The sequence below is a fragment of the Panthera uncia genome (genome assembly GCF_023721935.1).
Source record: "Panthera uncia isolate 11264 chromosome E2 unlocalized genomic scaffold, Puncia_PCG_1.0 HiC_scaffold_19, whole genome shotgun sequence".
Classification (NCBI taxonomy): Eukaryota; Metazoa; Chordata; class Mammalia; order Carnivora; family Felidae; genus Panthera; species Panthera uncia.
Window position 1 is genome coordinate 4725058 of NW_026057588.1, and position 17236 is coordinate 4742293.

The following is a 17236-nucleotide window of genomic DNA, read 5'->3' on the forward strand; positions in this document are numbered from 1 at the left end:
CAGCAGACAACCCTTAACATACGTCCCTAGATTTAGATGCCTCTGCTCTCCTTCTGTGAAGTGAACCCCCAGAGCAGGCCTGCCTGGTCAGAGGGTCTCCACTGTTTTGATTGATCACACGTGAGCAGACTGTTGTCACTGGATGGCGATTCCCAGTATCAGGAGCCGCGGGTTGAGTGCCCGCACCTCCACAGCCCTGCCATCAGGGAATCTTCGCGCTGACTCGTTCCAGCCCGTGTTAGCGATGCTAACACGGGCTGGAAAACCGATCCTGCTTGTTTCCCACACTTCCTAATTATTAGGGTTTGAGCATCTTTTTGTCTGTTCACTGGCGTTGGGATGTTCATTTTAATTGCTTATTTTCAAGTCAAGTTGTCTTTTTCTTAGTCTACGGAAGCTTTGTAGATTTATGTAGTAATAATAACACATTTCTTTGCCATATGTGTTAAAATGACTTTTCCCTAGACTACTAATTTGCCTCTTGGCTTTATGGTTTGTTTGTTTGTTTGTTTGTTTTTTAGTTCCACAGTTTGTCAAATAAATTACCTTTTCCTTTCCAGCTTTAGAGGATCTTGCTGAAAATCCTCCCCTTCCAACCAAGGTATACCAGATACAAAATCTCTTTGTATACTTACTCTTTGAAATATTTCTGCCCCTTCCCTTGTCTACATTTAGATTTTCACTTGTCTTGTATGTAGAATGTTTTCTTCCGGGTGGGGGGCCACCGTGTTCGCAGATCTTTGAAAGCAAGCAGCCCCTTCACTCTGACTTGACGTCTGTCTTCTGTCCTATACATACACTCTAAGATCTATTTCTGGGTGGTCTGTTCCATTCCAGGGATGTCTGCCTCTTCCTGGGTCAGGACCTGGGTCCTGCTTTTAGAATCAGGCAAAAAAGTTGGTATCGTCATTATTACTATTTAAAATAACAATACCTCTCGGGGCGCCTGGGTGGCGCAGTCGGTTAAGCGTCCGACTTCAGCCAGGTCACGATCTCGCGGTCCGTGAGTTCGAGTCCCGTGTCAGGCTCTGGGCTGATGGCTCGGAGCCTGGAGCCTGTTTCCGATCCTGTGTCTCCCTCTCTCTCTGCCCCTCCCCCGTTCATGCTCTGTCTCTCTCTGTCCCAAAAATAAATAAAAAACGTTGAAAAAAAAAAATTTAAAATAACAATACCTCTAGAACCGCCACAGAGCCTGGACAGAAACAGAAGTGCCCGGCAGCCTCTGGCTGCCGTGAGGGGGTCCCTGGGCCCCAGCCGGGAGGCCAGATCAGGGAGGAGAGAAATAAGGACCCAGCTGCTTGTAAAATAAAGTTTTCCCTTTTATTTCAAATCAACCCATTCCCAAGTTAGTGCCGCAAATGGAGGTCACGGCCCTAAGCCCCCTGGGGCATGGCAGGGGCCGGGCACTTGTGTCCCTGCAAGGATGGGCCTGGTGGCCAAGGGTGACGGGTGCGGGGCTAGCTGGCCATCCCTGCCTGCCAGCCCAGGCCCCGGCCTGCCCCCTCGGTAGGGGCGTGTAGTAGAGGTGCTGTTAGTGGTGAGAGCCCGGTCAGGCTGGGTCAGTGGGATCTTCTCCGGCCGCCAGGGAAGGAACCGCAGGGAGAGGCAGACACAGGGGCCCGAAGCAGACGGCAGGGCCGTCCTGGTCCCCAGAGTGAGGGACAGGAGAGCAGCGGCGGCTCCAGGAGCCGGGGTGTCGCTCTCTGGAAGCTCACCAGGGTGGGGGTCACGGGCTCCAGTCCGGCGTGGAGGAGGGGCTCAGATGGATGACTGCCACTGCACAAAGCGCTTGGATTCCTGCGGGGAGATTGGGGACAGGGCATGGAGGGGGTCTGGCGCCATCGTGCAGGCCCCCCAGCCCCTCCCCCAGACCAGTGGGTCCACTACCTGAGGGTTGAAAGGGTCGTCATCGTCTGTGTCATCATAGTCGTCACTGAGTGGCAGAGAGGCAGGATGGGGGCTCCATGAGGAGGCTGACCCCCAACACCAGCCGCGGCCCAGGGGTCGCCCCACCACCACCACTCCTGGGACCACGCCCCCTCCCCTCCTGACCTGGGCGGGAAGAGGGCCCAGGCGCGGGGCAGGCTGCACAGGGCGGTGGCTAGGGCCCCCGCGGACAGGAGGGAGAAGAGCAGCAGGAGGAGCAGGCCTTCCAGGGCATCCTCACACAGGCCCCGAAGGGCAGCGCCATAGTCCTGGGGTGGGCAGGGGAGGGTGTCAGTGGGCAGCGCCCCTCCCCCAGGTCCCCCCCACACACACACACACACACAGTGTGCACGGCTCAGACCGCCCACCTGGCTGTGCCCTGCTGGGCAAGTCACTTGACCTCTCTGTGCCTCCGTTTCCTCCCCTGTCACCTGGACTCAGTCCAAGCACCCTGGAGGTGCTCCAAGCACAGTCATTGTACCTGGAGGTATAAACCCAAATCGTGGCCTCCTCTCCACTGCACCCCCAGGCGCCACACCAGCTCAGCCTTGGTCTACTGTGGGGCTGTCCCGTGCACTGGAGGATGTTGGACAGCCTCTCTGGGCTCTATCCACTGGATGCCAGAGCACCCCCTCCCCGGTTGTGACAACCCAGACATGTCTCTGTGCACCCCCAAACGTCCCCTGGGGGCGGGATCTCTGGCTCAGAACCTCGCTAAGAAGAGCCACAGACTCAGAATGGCACCTTGCACGTAGTGAGGTCATTTCAGATCACAGGAAGCCGAGAGGGGACCAGAAGGCAGTGCTGGGCCCCGGCGGCAGTGGGGACGGATCCTGGCAGGAAGGCACGTGCCCGCTCGAGGCCCCGGAGCCGTCTGAGGGCTGCTGTGGCCTGTGCAGGGAGGGGGTGTGAGGGGCAGAGGCTAGGACCAGTCCGGGCCCCCTGCAGGCGAGGCGTGGAACTGGACTTTAATCCGTGTGCAGGGGAGTCGCTGAAGGGTTTTAGTGGAGAAAGAACTTGATCGGATTGTGTGTGAGGCTCAGCCAGCTGTTAGCTGTTTCGGGGAGGACAGATGGGGGGTGGGGGGGACAAGCAGGGGGACAGGGGCAATACTGTGTGGCCACTGGGTGGGAGGTGAGGAGGGTGACCAGGGTACAGCAGGGGTGGAGTGAGTCATGCTCAGAGCCCGGGTGGGTTTCAGAGGAAGGACCAGCAGAACTTGCCTGGGGAATGGCTGCGGGAGGTAATGGCTTGCTGACAGACAGCAAGAAGGATGCTTCTAGAAGGTTTCTGGCTTGAGTCCTTGGCTGGCGGGCAGGGGTGCCTGGCACTGAGCCAGTGTGTCGCAAGGGAGGGGCCCGTCGGGGCGGTGGGGCCTTCTGTTTTTACTGTATCAGGCACCTACCCTCCTCATAGCCCTGCAAGGCAGAGATCAGCTCCCCCTCACACTGCTGCCTTTTGCAGTGGCAGAAAGTTGAAGCCCAGGGAGGGCAAGCCACTTGCCCAGAGTCACACAGCCTGGAAGGGGCAGAGCTGGGATTGGAGCCAGGTCTCTGAGGCTCCAGACCCACCCTCCTGGCACTTTATCCCTGCTGTCAATCCTGATTTTAGTATGTGGGGACCCTAGAGCCTAGAGAGGGGAAACTGAGGCCGAGGGTCACATGGCACACCAGTGGAAGATGAGACTCTGACCCACCCTTCTCCCTCCCTTCCTTCCCTCTGTCCACAATGAACCTTGGGAAGCGCAGTCCAGCCCAGTGTTGGCCTGGACCAGAGAGTGAGTGATCTGTGGGGCCCAGTTTGCCCTTCCATGGAAAGTCGGGGTGCTTTCTAGGATTTTGCAGCTCAGGTGTTCAGCAACCCTGAGTATTGCTTCATTGTGTCCCCCATTGCCCCCTTGTTAGAGTGCCAACCTCCGAAGCTTTGGGGACAGTGGGAGCTATGGAAGGGATGTGATCACAGCAAGGGCCGGTTCAGATCCCTGATAGGGTCTCCAGAACAAAGGCAGGATGCCCACTTAGATTTGAATTTCAGATGCCCGACGGCAAAAAATTTTAGTACAAGCACCTTCCCAACACAGCATGGGACATACCGAACAGTAAAGAGGTTATTTGTTTGGTACATCTGGCAGCCCTGTTGAGGGCCCATGAGGGGACACACCACAAGGGCCGAGGAGGCATGTGTCCTCCAGGGGAAAAAAGGCCTGAGCTGCAGTGGGCCCTTGGGATGGGGGTGGGGCGAGGAAATGAGGGCGTGACCCTGGGTGACTGCCTGGCTGTGGAGGCTCACAGAGAGAGGGGAACAAGGCCTCTGGGACCCAGCCCTCTGCCCCTCATCTTCCAAGTCCGTTAGGTAGGGCAATGACAGCATTTCCTTCCGACCGACAGCATGACGAATGAGGGCTCAGGGAGCTACCAGCGGTAACGCACACAGCAAAGCCCCGTGCGTGCGGGGAGGACGGAGGTCCCGTGCAGGAAAGCAGGTGTCCTCTCCCTCCTTTCACCGGGGAGGGAAACCGGGGTTCAGGGACGCTCACCTGCCAGTGGCCAGAGCGGACTGAGTCTGTAGGAAACCAGGCATTCTTTCTCTGGGGTGCCCTGCCCACCCCTGCTGCCTCAGTACGATGAGACCACCCCCCCCCCACAAGAGCTTTACAGCTGCTGACCCCCTGCAACCTCGGTTTTATAAGCGAGGAAACTGAGGCACAGAGTAGGTAGTGACTTGCCTGAGGTCAGGAGCCAGGACTGGACCCCAGGCATGTCTTGCTCCAGAATTCCCTAACCAGCACAGGCTCGAGGAGGAAGGCAGGGAGCAAGGGAGGGGTGGGGCGAGCGGGGAGGAGGAATACACATGATAGATAGGTGATAGGTAGGTAGGTAGAGAACAGCTATATGGCAGATAAATAATAGACATAAACGTAAGGATTTCTCAGGGTTGGTGGGAGAAAGACCGGAGGGCTCCCTGGAAGAAGAATTTGGACAAAGGGACAGGGCTCACCTTGTGCAGGCCGCGACAGTGCAGCAGAGCCACCAACTGGTGGAAGTTTCCTTCTGTGACATTGAGCGTCTCCTCCAAGGACAGCAGAGGCTTCTGCACGGGAGTGGAGTGTTACCCCACGCACTCCTCAGGCCGCGGTCCCCCGGGCTCCGCCCCTCTGGACAGACCCCGCCCACAGGCCGCGAGCCCCCACCCGCCGCCCCGCCTCCTTCCCCTGGGAGCGGCCTGCGCACCTGCGCATCAGGGAACTGGGGGACAGCTTCTCGCTCCAGGCCCTGCAGCTGGGAGTGGATGTTGGCCAGAGCCCGCTGGGACAGAGTCAGCCTCTGCGGGAAGACAGAGGGAGGACCGGGTAGTCCGCGCCCCCAGCCCGCTCTGCATCCTGGCGCCTGCATCCCCCCCCCCAGAACCTGCGGTCCAGGCCCCAGCCCGCCCTCCTCCGCCCGGCTCCCTTGCCCGCACCCCTAACCTGTTGAAAGGGGTTGGAGACTGCCTGGTTGCAGAGGAAATAATAGTTCAGGATGTCTGAAGCGGGAGGGAAAGAGGGGGGAGGCCATGAGCCTGGGTCCCCAGCGCCTCCCTAGGGCAAAGGTGGGAAGGGGCAGGGCCCTGTCTTTCCACCCTCAGGGCCAGGGGCGTCTCCCCAGCTCAAGACCCTCCTGTGGTCCCAGAGGCCTGGCATTCAGGGACAGGCTAACACACCCTCCCTTCTCCAGCCACAGTCAGAAACACGCGGCTCTCCACACTCCCCTGGAACCGGATCTTCTGCAGTCCTGTCCTTGTCTAAGGTGCACTCCCATTTCCTCCCATTCCTGGGGAGGCGGGCCCAGCCCCTCCTCTGGTCTCCCCTCTCCAGCTTCTGTATCCCTCTCTTTTCCAGCCCATCAGGAGAGGTGCCGAGAGCTTCTGAGACTGAGCCCCCAACCCCACCCCAGGCGGGACTGGGCACAGAGGCCTGAGGACCCAGGGCCTGCGCTGGGTTGATGGGATCACCTGAATTGAGCCCAGTCTCCTCCTCGGTCAGGTTCAGGATGTAGGTGTCAGGACTGGAGCAGAAGTCGCTAAGGCCCTGAGAGAAGCATCAGGAAAAAGGGCTCAGACCAGAAACTCTTCTAGTTCCACACTCGCACAGAACTCAGTGTCTGGATAACAGCCCAGCCCCCAGCCCTGGGAAGCCAGGAGTCCAGGCCCCCAGGCCCTCCTCCCCCAGGCCCAGGAGTCCTGGCCCCCAGCCCCTCCTCCCTCAGACCCAGGAGTCTAGGCCCCCAGCCCCCACTCCCTTAGAACACACGTATCCAAGGCTCTAGCTTCCAGCCCTCAGGATCTAGACCTCAGAACCTGGGATCCTGGCCCCAAGTCCTTCCCCTCAGGGTCTGCCCCGGGATGCAGTAGCTAAGGCTGCTAGCCCAGCGTCCCAGGGCCCAGGGGCCTGGCCTGCAGCACTCACCACAGCTGTAGCCGCCTCCAGGCCCATGGAGCCCCAGCTCAGGACAAGAACCAGGAGACTCATCACTGCCATCCTATAAAGCGGGGGACTTGTCACAGTCCATCCCATCACAGCCCCCCTTCCCTACCACCCTCTGGAGCCTGGAGGGGCAGAAGTAGGGGCAGAGAAACTGGGCGGGGATGGGGAGTACGGGTTGTAGATCTGTGGTTGTTGATGTCAAGCTGAACATCTGGTTGCTACCCCGGGGGTGAGGGGGGAAGACTGAGAAGGGTCCTGGGCTGGCAAGCCAGCACCCCAGATCCCACCCAGGCTCTGCCCCTGCCTTGCTCCGGGATTCTGGGAGAGCTACCGCCTGCTTCTGGACTCTTTCCTGGCTTTGAGTTCACAGGAGCCCAGCAAGCCGCAAACGTGCCTCCCAGGTTTGAGCATAGCTTGGTCAGCCTCCTGCTCTGTCCAGACCCCTCCCCCGAGGAGCGGGGACATAGCCAAGGCTGAAACTGCAGCCTGAGTTTTCTCTAGGGATGGGGTCTGGGCGCAAGGGTTAGCACTGGAGGGTGGTCACCGTCCGGAAGCCTCAGGGGGAGCCCGCATGGGACAGTGGCACTTCTTACCCAGGGTGGGCGTGGAGACCGGGGAGCCCCAGCAGGGCCCCCAGAGGCAGGGAGGAAGCAAGGGCCCCCCTGAGTGGGATAGGCTGGCCTGAGTCGAAACCAGCTCCAGCATTCCCTGGCTGTGCAGCCCTGAGCAGGAGGCCCAAACTCTCCAAGCCCCAGTTCCCCCTGTGTCAAATGGGGAGAAGGAAAGCGTTTCCTCACAGGGTCAGCCTGCAGGTTCCAGAGGAGAGCTGGCCATATTTAACGAGCCGTTAAATCAGAGAGTGGTGCTGAGATTCCCGTGAGCCACACAATGGTCACGCAGCCTCGGATGTGGCTGCCTTCTGCCTCGGTCCCTCCTCTGCACGTCAGGTGCCTGAGGGGCCCCTTGTTCACAGGTGGTTGTGTGTGCACGGTCCTCAGCAGAAGTCAGCAATCACCCCCTTCCTGAGCACGACCGTTACGGGCTTTTTTCTAGGATTTGGAGCACTCGTGTGGCCTCGAATCCTGTGTTTCCAGGTCTGCCCTGTGCCTCCTGGGCTGCTCCAGGCCTGGTTTCTCTGTACGCGCTGGCCCAGCCCAGGACCCTCGGGGGCAAGCCTGTGGGATGGGGGCACGAAAGCAGTACGAGGCTGGGAAGGACAGCAGTGGTCCCTCTCGCAAGAGCGCCGTGGGATGGAAAGAGGTCGCCTCGTGCTGTGACGTGAGCCCGCCTGCCACGAGGGCGCCCGCTCTTACACGATCACCAGCCACTTGCTCTGTTTTGCCAGGCCCAGGAGCGTGAAGAGACAGACCAGCAGCTCCAGCAGCAGCAGGAGGACGTAGGCCAGCCACCTGGAGAAGGGACAGAGTGAGACAAATCCAGCCTTCAGCACCCCGGCTCCCAGGCCAGGACTTGGCAGAGGGGGACAGCTCCCCGACATTCATGCCCTGCTCTGCCTGACCATGCAGGTGCCCCCCCCACCCCAGCCGCCAGGCCCCCGGGCTGCAGCCGGCTCATCATGAAACGGGTGCGCTGGGAGGCGGGCCGCCGTAGCCCTTCAGGGCTCAGGTCCCAGGGCCGGGGCGCCTGGACCCGTTCCCGGATGGCAGTTCCCGGATGGCAGCGAGCAGAAGCCCGCTAACAGGCACAAGTGATTGGCCTCCTGGAGCCCCACCTGCCTCCCCAGGCTGCAGGGTGAAGTGAGTCATTCCCAGGCACGCTGAGTGTCACATTGCACGGCCTGGGGCTCGGGGCCAGCCTCTCTCTGCCTCCTAGCTGCACGCAACCCTTGTCTCTGGAACTTTGCCTCCTGTGCCTCGGTTTCCCTGCCTGTACCATGGGGGGAGAACAACAGCACCTACTCCAAGAGCTTGTCACAAGGCTAGTGGGACAGCACTTAGAAGGGTGCCAAGGGCGCCTGGGTGGCTCAGTCGGTTGAGCGTCCGACTTCGGCTCGGGTCATGATCTCACAGTCTGTGAGTTCGAGCCCCATATCGGGCTCTGTGCTGATGGCTCGGAGCCTGGAGCCTGCTTCCGATTCTGTGTCTCCCTCTCTCTCTGCCCCTTCCCTGCTCATGCTCTGTCTCTCTCTGTCTCAAAAATAAATAAAAACATTAAGAAAAAAATTTTAAAAATAAATAAATAAATAAAAATAAAAAATAAATAAATAAATAAATAATAAAAAAATAAATTAAAAAAAAAAAAAAAGAAGAAGAAGGGTGCCAAGCACGTGGACACACTTAAATACGAGCTCGAACGCTAGCCAGGGAACTTCAAGTGTTACTTACTTAGGTCTCAGTGACTGATTCACTCTGATGGAGCACGGCCCCAGAGCGCGCTCAGCGCACGGCACCGCTCGCAATGCTCCCCACGCGGCCCGAGAGCGCGCTCAGCGCACGGCATCGCTTGCAGTGCTCCCCACGCGGCCCCAGAGCGCGCTCAGCGCACGGCATCCCTCGCACCGCTCCCCACGCGGCTGTGCCCAGGCTGCGGCCCCAGAGTGGCAGGGACCCTCCTTCCCAGGGAAGGAGCTGGGCCGCGTGGCCCAGTAGACCTCCGCGCTTTCGCTGCCAGTGTCCCCACGGCACACGGCGCACAGCACACCGCACGCACACACCGCACATGCGCGGCACATGCACACGGCAGCTCACTCTCACTTCCGTCAGGGGCAGCCCAGCCTCCTGCCCTAGTTGTGTGCTGTGAACTCCTGCTCTCAGCCTCCAGGAACTCTGCCAGGAAGCTCTCCCTCCAGGGGCCCCAGTTCTCTTGCAGGAAACTGGCCACCTTCGTTGAGGGACGACTCCCAAGTGCCAGGCACTTTCATGTTGGTGCATCCAGATGTTTCCCGTTGGTGGTGGGCCTGCCTCACCCCGGTGGAGTCTGCACAGCTACCGGAACCCCTGGAAGGGGGCTGAGGCCTGGTACGTGCGGCCTCTGGGCTCAGCCACAAAGCAGAAGCTGTCCTCCAGGGGACCCAGGCCCGTCTGACCGCCCGTGGGCCATCCTCGTCACGGGCTGCTTCAGTCCTAATCTGCCTCCACCTTCTCCGTGTGGCCTTCTCAGGCCTCCCCTGCAGCCCCCAGCCCCTGCCAGCCTCTGGACCCAGCCCACCCCTCTCTCCTGCTCAATTTTCTCCCGAGCTCCCCCTACCCACCACCTTGGAGAAAATGTTTTACTCGTGTGTGTTCCTTATTGGCCCCCTTACTGGAAGACGGGCAGGAGTTGCCGTCTGTCTTAACAAAAACTTACATCTCACAGACAACCGTACAGAACGAGCTGGTCGCTGCTGGAAGCACTTAACGGATACGGACGCGTCTAATCCTCAACAATCCCATGAGGGGAACGCTATCCATTATTCCCGTTTCACAGATTGGGACACTGAGGCACAGAACTCGTGAGGAACTTGTCACACGGTTAGGGAATGGCCCTCTGGCTTTAGAGTTCCCGTTCCCAATCACTCGGGTATGTCTCTCTTTTGCACCAGAAGGTAAATAAACGTGTGTTGAGTGGATACACGTGTCAGATGGGTGGATGACCGAGAAGAGTAGAGACAGTCTGGGCGTGAGTGGATGAATCCTCGGAGGTGAGGGGGGCGTGGGGCGACTCGGTCCAGCTGTGTCACAGGGTGTCTTCACCTGGGCACTACTGACACTTGACAAAGGCCATCCCTTGCTGCAGGGACCGTCCTGTGCATTGTAGGACGCGTCTCTGGTCTCTGCCTACCAGGGGCCGGTAGCTCCCCGTCCCCCAGGGGTGACCACCAAGCACGTCTCCCAACATTGCCTGATGTCCCCTGGAGGCATAACCACCCAGGCTGAAGGAGGGGTCACCCACCTGTACTCCTCCACGAAGGACACATCTTCGGCCACTTGCAGGGGGCTCAAGGGCACTCCTCGCCAGAAGGCCAACCCCTGCAGCTGCTGGGTCACGGCCTCCGCCTGCCGCCGAGCACCCCGGGCAGCAGCCACCAGCTCCGTGCGCTGTGCGAGCACCTCCTCCAGGCTGGTCAGCTCTGTCCTCACTGCCTCACCCAGCCTCTCTACTGTCTCCAACACCTGCGTGTAGGGGTGAGTCTGGGGTCAGGGGAGGGCCTTCTTTGGGGAGGCCAGGGTTGGGGGACAGAGTTGTGAGGGTGAAGCAGAGGTGAGCGGTGGCAGGTGTCTGAGATCTAGGGGCTAGGACATCTGTGGAATGAGGAAAGGACGGAGGGGTACAGTTCTGTGGCCTCCATCAGGAACCCTGGGTGGTCAGTGGCTTGGGTCCCCGGTAGAGACCAAGTGTGAAGGGGGGGGGGTCTAGGTTCGAGCCCCACGGTCCAGATCTGGGTTAAGGTCCCGGTGGCAGTCAGGGATGGGGGTCCAGGTGTCCAGTCTGAGGTCCACAAGTTGCAGCCTGAACTTCTGAGTCTGGGGCCCAGGGTTTCAGGGATGGGTGCTGGGCTCTGAGTGTGGGTCCAGTGTCTCCAGGAGGTGGCCCTCTGTGCCTCGGGGGGATAGATCTGGCCGCTGCCTGGCCCCTCACCAGGTGGTCTATGGCGCTGAGCGTGTGGTTGGCATGCAGCAGGGCCGAGCTGAGCTGGGACACCCCATCGCTGGTCTCGCTGTTGCCATAGAAACCGATGCCAATGCCGGCGCTGAGAGGGGAGGGACGGGAAATCACAACCTGTCCTGGGACCCTGGGGGCCGTGTCCCCCCCACCTCCTCACACGTCCAATCCTGGCTCCCACCCCCACCCCATTGGTCCAGCCCGTGGTGGGAAAGGAACGTCTCCAGCCTGGCCCCCACGGGTTGCCAAGGTAACGGGAAGCCCCCCCCCTCCCCCGCCCCGGGGACGTCATTGTGATGCTAATGGTGGGTGGAGGGGGGGGGGACAGATTTAACCCGCACCTCACTGGAGCCGAACTCCCAGCACGCCCAGCCCCAGGAGAAGCGCTCCCCACCCCCCCCACCCTCCCACCCCCGGACCGGACCGCCGGCCCCACACCCATTCCTCATCCTTCCCTCAAGCATCCCTGACAGGAGCACCTGTCTCTTCAGGGTCCCCGCCGTCCCCTCCCTGCCTGCTGGGGGATCCTAGCAGTGCAGGGCCCCAGCCCTCATCTCCTGGGGGACCCCAGCCTGGAGCTCCCCGCCTTCCCCCACCCCCGGGGACCCAAGCGTCTGGCCAGCTGGGAGCGAAGCAAGGGAATGTGGGGCCGATGGGCCAGAAGCCTGCGCCCCCGCCCCTCCGCGGCCAGCACACAGAGCTCCATTGTGGGGTCTGAATGTGGGCCCGTCCCTCCCCCCACCGCCCCCGGAGTGTCCCTCCGCGGAGGGGCCTGGCCGGACTGGGCGGAGGGAGGCCGGCGTCCGCATGGTTCCCAGCCCCGACTACCGGGCCCCACCCCCAGCCCTGGGATCCCACGCCCGCCCCGGCGCCCCCCTCCCCCCCATTGTTGGAGGGCAAAGCTGCTCTTGTTCCCGGGCCACGGGGGCCGGCCGTGTCTCTCCCCCACGGGGCCTTTGTCCACCGTTCCTGTCCACCCCCACTCAAGAGAGCCCGAGGAGGAAGCATTTTGGATATAGGACGCCCAGCCCCCCTCCCCCACAGACACCCCCAAACACATTCTGCTGGTTCCTGCAGCGAGGGGGTGCGGTAGAGCCCAGCCCGCCACCCCCCCTCCACCCCAGCGGGTCCAGCTGGGGAACAGGGCGACTGTCCTGCGCTGGTGGGGGTGTGGCCTGCTGGCCAAGGTTGTGCTTAGAGCTGGCTCCTGCTGAATAGTGGGTCGTCAAGTCCTCCTTTCCTCTCCCCCCCCCCACCCTGGGGGTCACAGAAGAAGGCAGGGCCTTGAAAAGTTACTTTCCGCCTCTCCCTGAGACTTGGCCTTTCCAACCTGGGTGTGAGTACCCTGAATCCAGGCAGGTTACTGTGGGAAGGAGTTAGACCCGCTCAGGTCTGGGCCGCGGGGTCTGCTCTGGGATTCTGAATATTCCTACGATGTCTGTCTGCCTGACTAGAACGTCATCAGCCCCATGAGGGCAAGAATCTTGTCCGGCCAGTTGGGTATCTCCTGGCACACAGTAGATCCCCAGGAAATAGTTGCAGAATGAATGAATGAATGAATGAATGAATGAATGAATGAATGACATCACCAGTCACCATTTACTGAGTACCACTGTGAGCCAGGCACTGTACATGCTCTCATTTAATCTTACCATAACTAGCAGGTGGGCTTTGCTATAGCGTCCATTTTAGAGATGTGGAAACTGAGACCTAGAGAGATTATATCCCCTAGCTGCACAGCTACTCAGTGACAAGGCCACCAAACCCTAGCTCTTAACCCCTGCCGCCTCCTGCAGGGCTGGCTGTCCTTGGGAGGTCACTCCTCCTCTCGAAACTCAGTCTCTCCATCCACGCAACGGGAGCTGTTTTCCTGAGTCAAGGCTGAGGTGGGATGCTAGGACACCCTGCGGAAGACTGAGCGCGAGCATGGGGAGCCCCATCCCCGCTTCCCCACCCGCCCTGGGGCCCCATTACCAGCCGACGAGAAGGGCAGCGATACAACTCCAGGTGATACAGCCTCCCCCGGGTGGGGGGCTCTTGGCCCCAGGGGGCTCGGGGGGCCGGCAGCAGCAAAAGCGGATGAGGTAGACAGCGATGAAAATGAGGCTCAGGCCCAAGCCCAGGCCCGCCAAGGCCGCCACCAGCAACAGGGCCTGGGGAAGGGGGAGACAGGAGGCCTCAGAGGGGCTGGAGGTCCTGGACGTGGGGGATTCCAGTGGAGGTGCAAGGCGGCCCCGGCTAGATTGGGGGTCAAGCCCAGCCTGTGGTTCTCAGTCTGTAGGGAAAGGTGGGGTCCCCAGCTCCTCCCGGGCTGGCAGCTGGGTCAGCGGAGGCCCAAATCCTGGGTTCCAGTTCTGCTCTGCGTGTGACCTTCCCCTCTCTGAGACTGTCCCTCCTCACCCCCACTAGGCGGTTGGAGTAGAGCCTCTCCTAGGACCTGCTGGGACCTGTCTCCAGAACCGAGTGGGATCAGGGGGTGGACGGGGGCGCCTGTTCCTGGAGCTGTGTGCACGAGGTTGGGGGTGGGCAGCCTGCCTCTCCCCTCCTCCTTGCTGCTCCTCCCCACTCACTGCTCGCTCTCTCCCCTGCTGCTGAGCTCTGCACACCCACCGCACTGTGAGTCTGTCACCCAGGGACTCACAGGGAGGGGGGCGTGACAGCCTCCATGGCAGTGAGAGCGTGTGCAAGACTCAGAGACGGAGACTTGGGACAGAGACAGAGAGAGAACCAAGGGCAGGGAGAGAACAGGCGTACGTAGTTGGAAAAGCCTTGCGGCACAACCTGGCTCTCCACGGGGCAGGATGTCACAGCGGGTGCCGTGCACTCCTGTCCTCTTCCGCACGCCCAGAACGGGGCAGGGCGTTACCTAGAGCCACACAGCACAGTAGGGACAACATGGGGAACGGAACCAGACCTCCAGGCTCCCTGATGCCATTTCCCGTAAACTACAGGCTCTCTGCTTTTGTCCCTGCAGGGTGGTGTGTGGGGCGTGTGACACAAGCGTGTGGTTTATTTGCGTGTCTGGCTGTGAAACTGGGTGTTTTATCTTTGACTGAGTTTGTCTACCATGAGATACTACACCTGACTCGTGTGTGTGTGTGTGTGTGTGTGTGTGTGAGAGGGGGGGGCAAGAATATATGTGAAAGTGGGCGAGAAAGTATGTGTACACAAGTGAGCTTGGGGTGTATGAGTGACTGAGGGAATTGTGAGTGTGTATGTCTATGTGACTGTGTGAGTATGGGGCATGTGTGAGTGTGTAAGTGAGGGCAGGAACGTGCGTGTGAGTGTGTGTACGTACATGTGACTATGTGGGTGTGTGAGTGTCTCTTCCAGCCTGGTGTCACCCAGCGCCTGACTTTTTCCAGCCGTGCCCACAGTGGTAATCTCCCTGGGGGGGCAGTGTCCCCTCCCGGGCCGTGTGACTTTGTGCGCATCCCAGACCTGTCACCCTGTCGATGACGGGGGCGGAGTGAGCCTCTCCGAGAGCCTCCGGCAGTGACTGGGACCGGGCCAGCTACTGGTGCTTGGCTGTGTGGGCAGGTCTCCCCGGCCGTGAGGGGGCGTCGGTGACCGGCACTGGAGGTCGTGGTTGTATAAGCGTGAGGCTGTGGGCAAGGGGGTTGGCGGTCCCCATTTGGTGGGGAGAGGGCGGCGCGGAGTGGCAGGGAGGAGCTGCTCCCGGCTGGCACAGCCATGACCCAAATAGCTCACAATACAGCACACATCCCCCTCTCTGCTTTTCTGGGACCCCCCCACCCCTAAGCTCTCCAATCCCCAGCCCTCTATCCCAGGAGCTCCCCCTGCACAGATCCGAGGGGCCTAGACCCTCCAGGCAGGGCCCGGGACCCTTGGCTCCACCCGACCCCCCAGCTCCACCCCACCCCCCCACCCCGCCCCCGACACACGCACTCCCCCCACCCCGTCCCCGGCCAAGCCTTGCTTCTCATTAATCTCAAAGCCAAGGACTTGAATTAAACTGGGTCAGGGGACAGTTCTTTCTCCCCCTTTCTGGAGCTGACCCAGGCTGGGCCCCTTTCCCCAGGGACCGCCGCCTGTCAGGTTCCCACCCCGCCCCCCCCCCCGGACCCCTTTCTTTCCTCCTCTGGTCCCCAAATGGAACCCCCCTTTCCCCCCCCCCCCCCCCCCCCCCCAGGGCGCGGACGCCCCCCCCCTCACACACACCCCGGAATGTACATACAGGCTGCAAGCTTCCTCTGCCAGTACCGCCAGCTCAGTCCCCCATCCGGCCCTGAACCCCTCACGCCCCTTCCCCACTTCAGGTCTCAATCCCGTCCTGGACTGAGGCACCCCGGCCTTCTTCCTCCCCACCGCGATCAGTTCCTGTCTCTCCCAAGTCGTACCTTACCTGGGACATATTCACCTGGACTGCCCCGACCCTATCAGGGGAGGGGTCATCTTTTAGGACACGGAGAGTGGACCTGTCTCCCTGGTGGCCCTGGAGGCTCGCTTCCCAGACAGCTCCCGAAACCCTGGGGTCCCTTCCCTGTGGGACTGAGGGGTCCAGGCCCCGGGCCCTCCCTCACTTAAGGAGCCAGGGCTCCGGCCCCCAGCGCCCGTCCCAGGGGAACCTCCAGGGAGGGGAGCCTCACGTCCTGCTCTTTCAGATACCCCGAAGTCCGGGCCCGGCTCCCACCTGCGGAGAACACAGGACTCTGCCACCCAGCCCCCTCCTCCCTCGGGACCCCTCAGCTCTGCCCACCCTCCGCGCCCCCGCCCCCAGGACCCCCGCGCCCGCTCCCACCTGCTGGTATTCTTGTTCTTGGGGCGCGAAGCCGCTGGGTACCGGGCGGAGCTGGAAGTCGGCGCGGGGCAGCTGGTGGAGCAAATGCACCCAAGCCGAGGGTCGGTAGCCCGGGGGCGCCCCCATGGCCCCCGGGGAGGGCGCAGCGGGACGAATGCCGGGGCTGCGGGAGCCTCGACAGCGGAGCGGGGCGCGGGCGGAGCGGGGTCTGGCGGGGCTCAGGGGAGCGGAGCAGGGGGAGGGAGAGGGTGGGGGGCGGAGATTGGGGGAGGAGGGGGGAGGCGCGGGCCAGGCGGGGACCGTGCTGCCCCTGGTGGCTGCCGGGGGGACTGCGGCGCCGCAAGCGGGCCCCCAGCGCTCCGCCCCTCGGTGACGGCTCCCACCCGTGGCGGGCGCAGGTACCACTCGGTCCGGCGACGGCCTTGTCCGAATGAGGCCACTCATACTGTGATATCACCCTGCAGCGGCAGAAAGATGCCTTTATCTCTAGGAAGAATTTTTAGGTCTGTGCAAAGGTCGCTAAGGATTTGCACAGCATTTTCCAAACAGCGGTCAATTGCACCCATTAAAAAACCTTCATTTCTGTGTGTGAGGATACTCTGGCTTATCAAGGATGCCATGTGGATAGAAGCCCCGCGTTTGTAAGTCTGTATAAGAGCACATCTTCTGTCAACAAACCTTCCTATGTGTGCAGACCACTCTAGAAGGTACGCCTGCATACCAGTGTTAAGGACCCCTCCCACCCCTAGATAGAAGAACCCCGCTCATCTCTCCAGGGACCCCCTCCCATCCTTATAAGAATGCCTGACAGGTGTTTAAGAACCTGTCCAAGCTCATTAAGGATTCCTTCAATGTACATAAGGATTTCCCACTCCCCCTACTCCTTGCCATTCACTTTACAGTTTATAAAGTATTTTTCCAGCCACTCTCGATGTTGAGTCTCACAGGAACCCACTGATGCCACACCAGTAAGTTGGGAAGTAGAGACCCTTGGAGGGGACCCAGCCACTTTGACATTACTGTCCGGGCAGTCACTGTTGTAGCTAAAACTAAGGTTCCCAGAAATTGCCCCAGAGAACCTCCCACCCTTGTAGAGTTAGGCTAGACTTTGCCACGTGGGGTCCCCACCCCTGGCCTCCCCTGCAAGGACTGAGATGGGCAGGAGGAAAAAGGGGAGGTTAGTACCCCACGTAGAATTCTCATCCCAATATTGTGCCCCAGATTGGTGAGAAAGGGCTGGGGATAGGTCGTTACCCATTCCATTACTCAGAGAAAAATAATGATTAATGCTGGTGATGATGGTGGTGATGGTGATGATGACGGTGAAGGTGATTATGGTGATAGTGCTGATGGTGATGATGGTGTTGGCAATAGTGATGCTACTGATGGTGGTGACGGTGATTATGGTAATAGTGATGATGATGGTGGTGGTGATGATGGTGATGATGATGGTGGTGGTGGTGGTGATGATGGTGGTGGTGGTG

General features: G+C 60.6%; 1 protein-coding gene and 1 long non-coding RNA gene across 5 annotated transcripts; one reads left to right on the plus strand and one right to left on the minus strand.

Annotated features, from left to right (window-relative positions):
- Window positions 1-1306: 1306 nt before the first annotated feature.
- TTYH1 (tweety family member 1) lies at window positions 1307-15993 on the minus strand. 4 transcript variants are annotated; one of them, XM_049621411.1, is made up of 13 exons: window positions 15753-15988; window positions 12965-13143; window positions 10967-11078; window positions 10280-10500; window positions 7702-7797; window positions 6371-6443; window positions 5917-5992; window positions 5393-5448; window positions 5157-5249; window positions 4924-5016; window positions 2053-2195; window positions 1888-1933; window positions 1307-1797 (listed from the first exon to the last, which is right to left on the minus strand). In XM_049621411.1, the coding sequence occupies exons 1-13, from the start codon at window positions 15876-15878 to the stop codon at window positions 1759-1761; spliced, it is 1353 nt and encodes a 450-aa protein (XP_049477368.1). In that variant the 5' UTR covers window positions 15879-15988; the 3' UTR covers window positions 1307-1758. The 4 variants fall into 4 exon arrangements, 3 of the variants coding, with proteins under 3 accessions (XP_049477368.1, XP_049477370.1, XP_049477369.1); XR_007455684.1 differs by lacking the exons at window positions 1307-1797; window positions 1888-1933 and adding exons at window positions 2295-2407; window positions 2671-2817 and having other exon boundaries at window positions 2112-2195; window positions 15753-15993; XM_049621413.1 differs by lacking the exon at window positions 1888-1933 and having other exon boundaries at window positions 15753-15989.
- LOC125915599 (uncharacterized) lies at window positions 11941-13483 on the plus strand. The gene is made up of 3 exons (XR_007455710.1): window positions 11941-12326; window positions 12787-12997; window positions 13400-13483. It is a non-coding gene; the product is annotated as an uncharacterized LOC125915599 (long non-coding RNA).
- Window positions 15994-17236: the final 1243 nt, after the last annotated feature.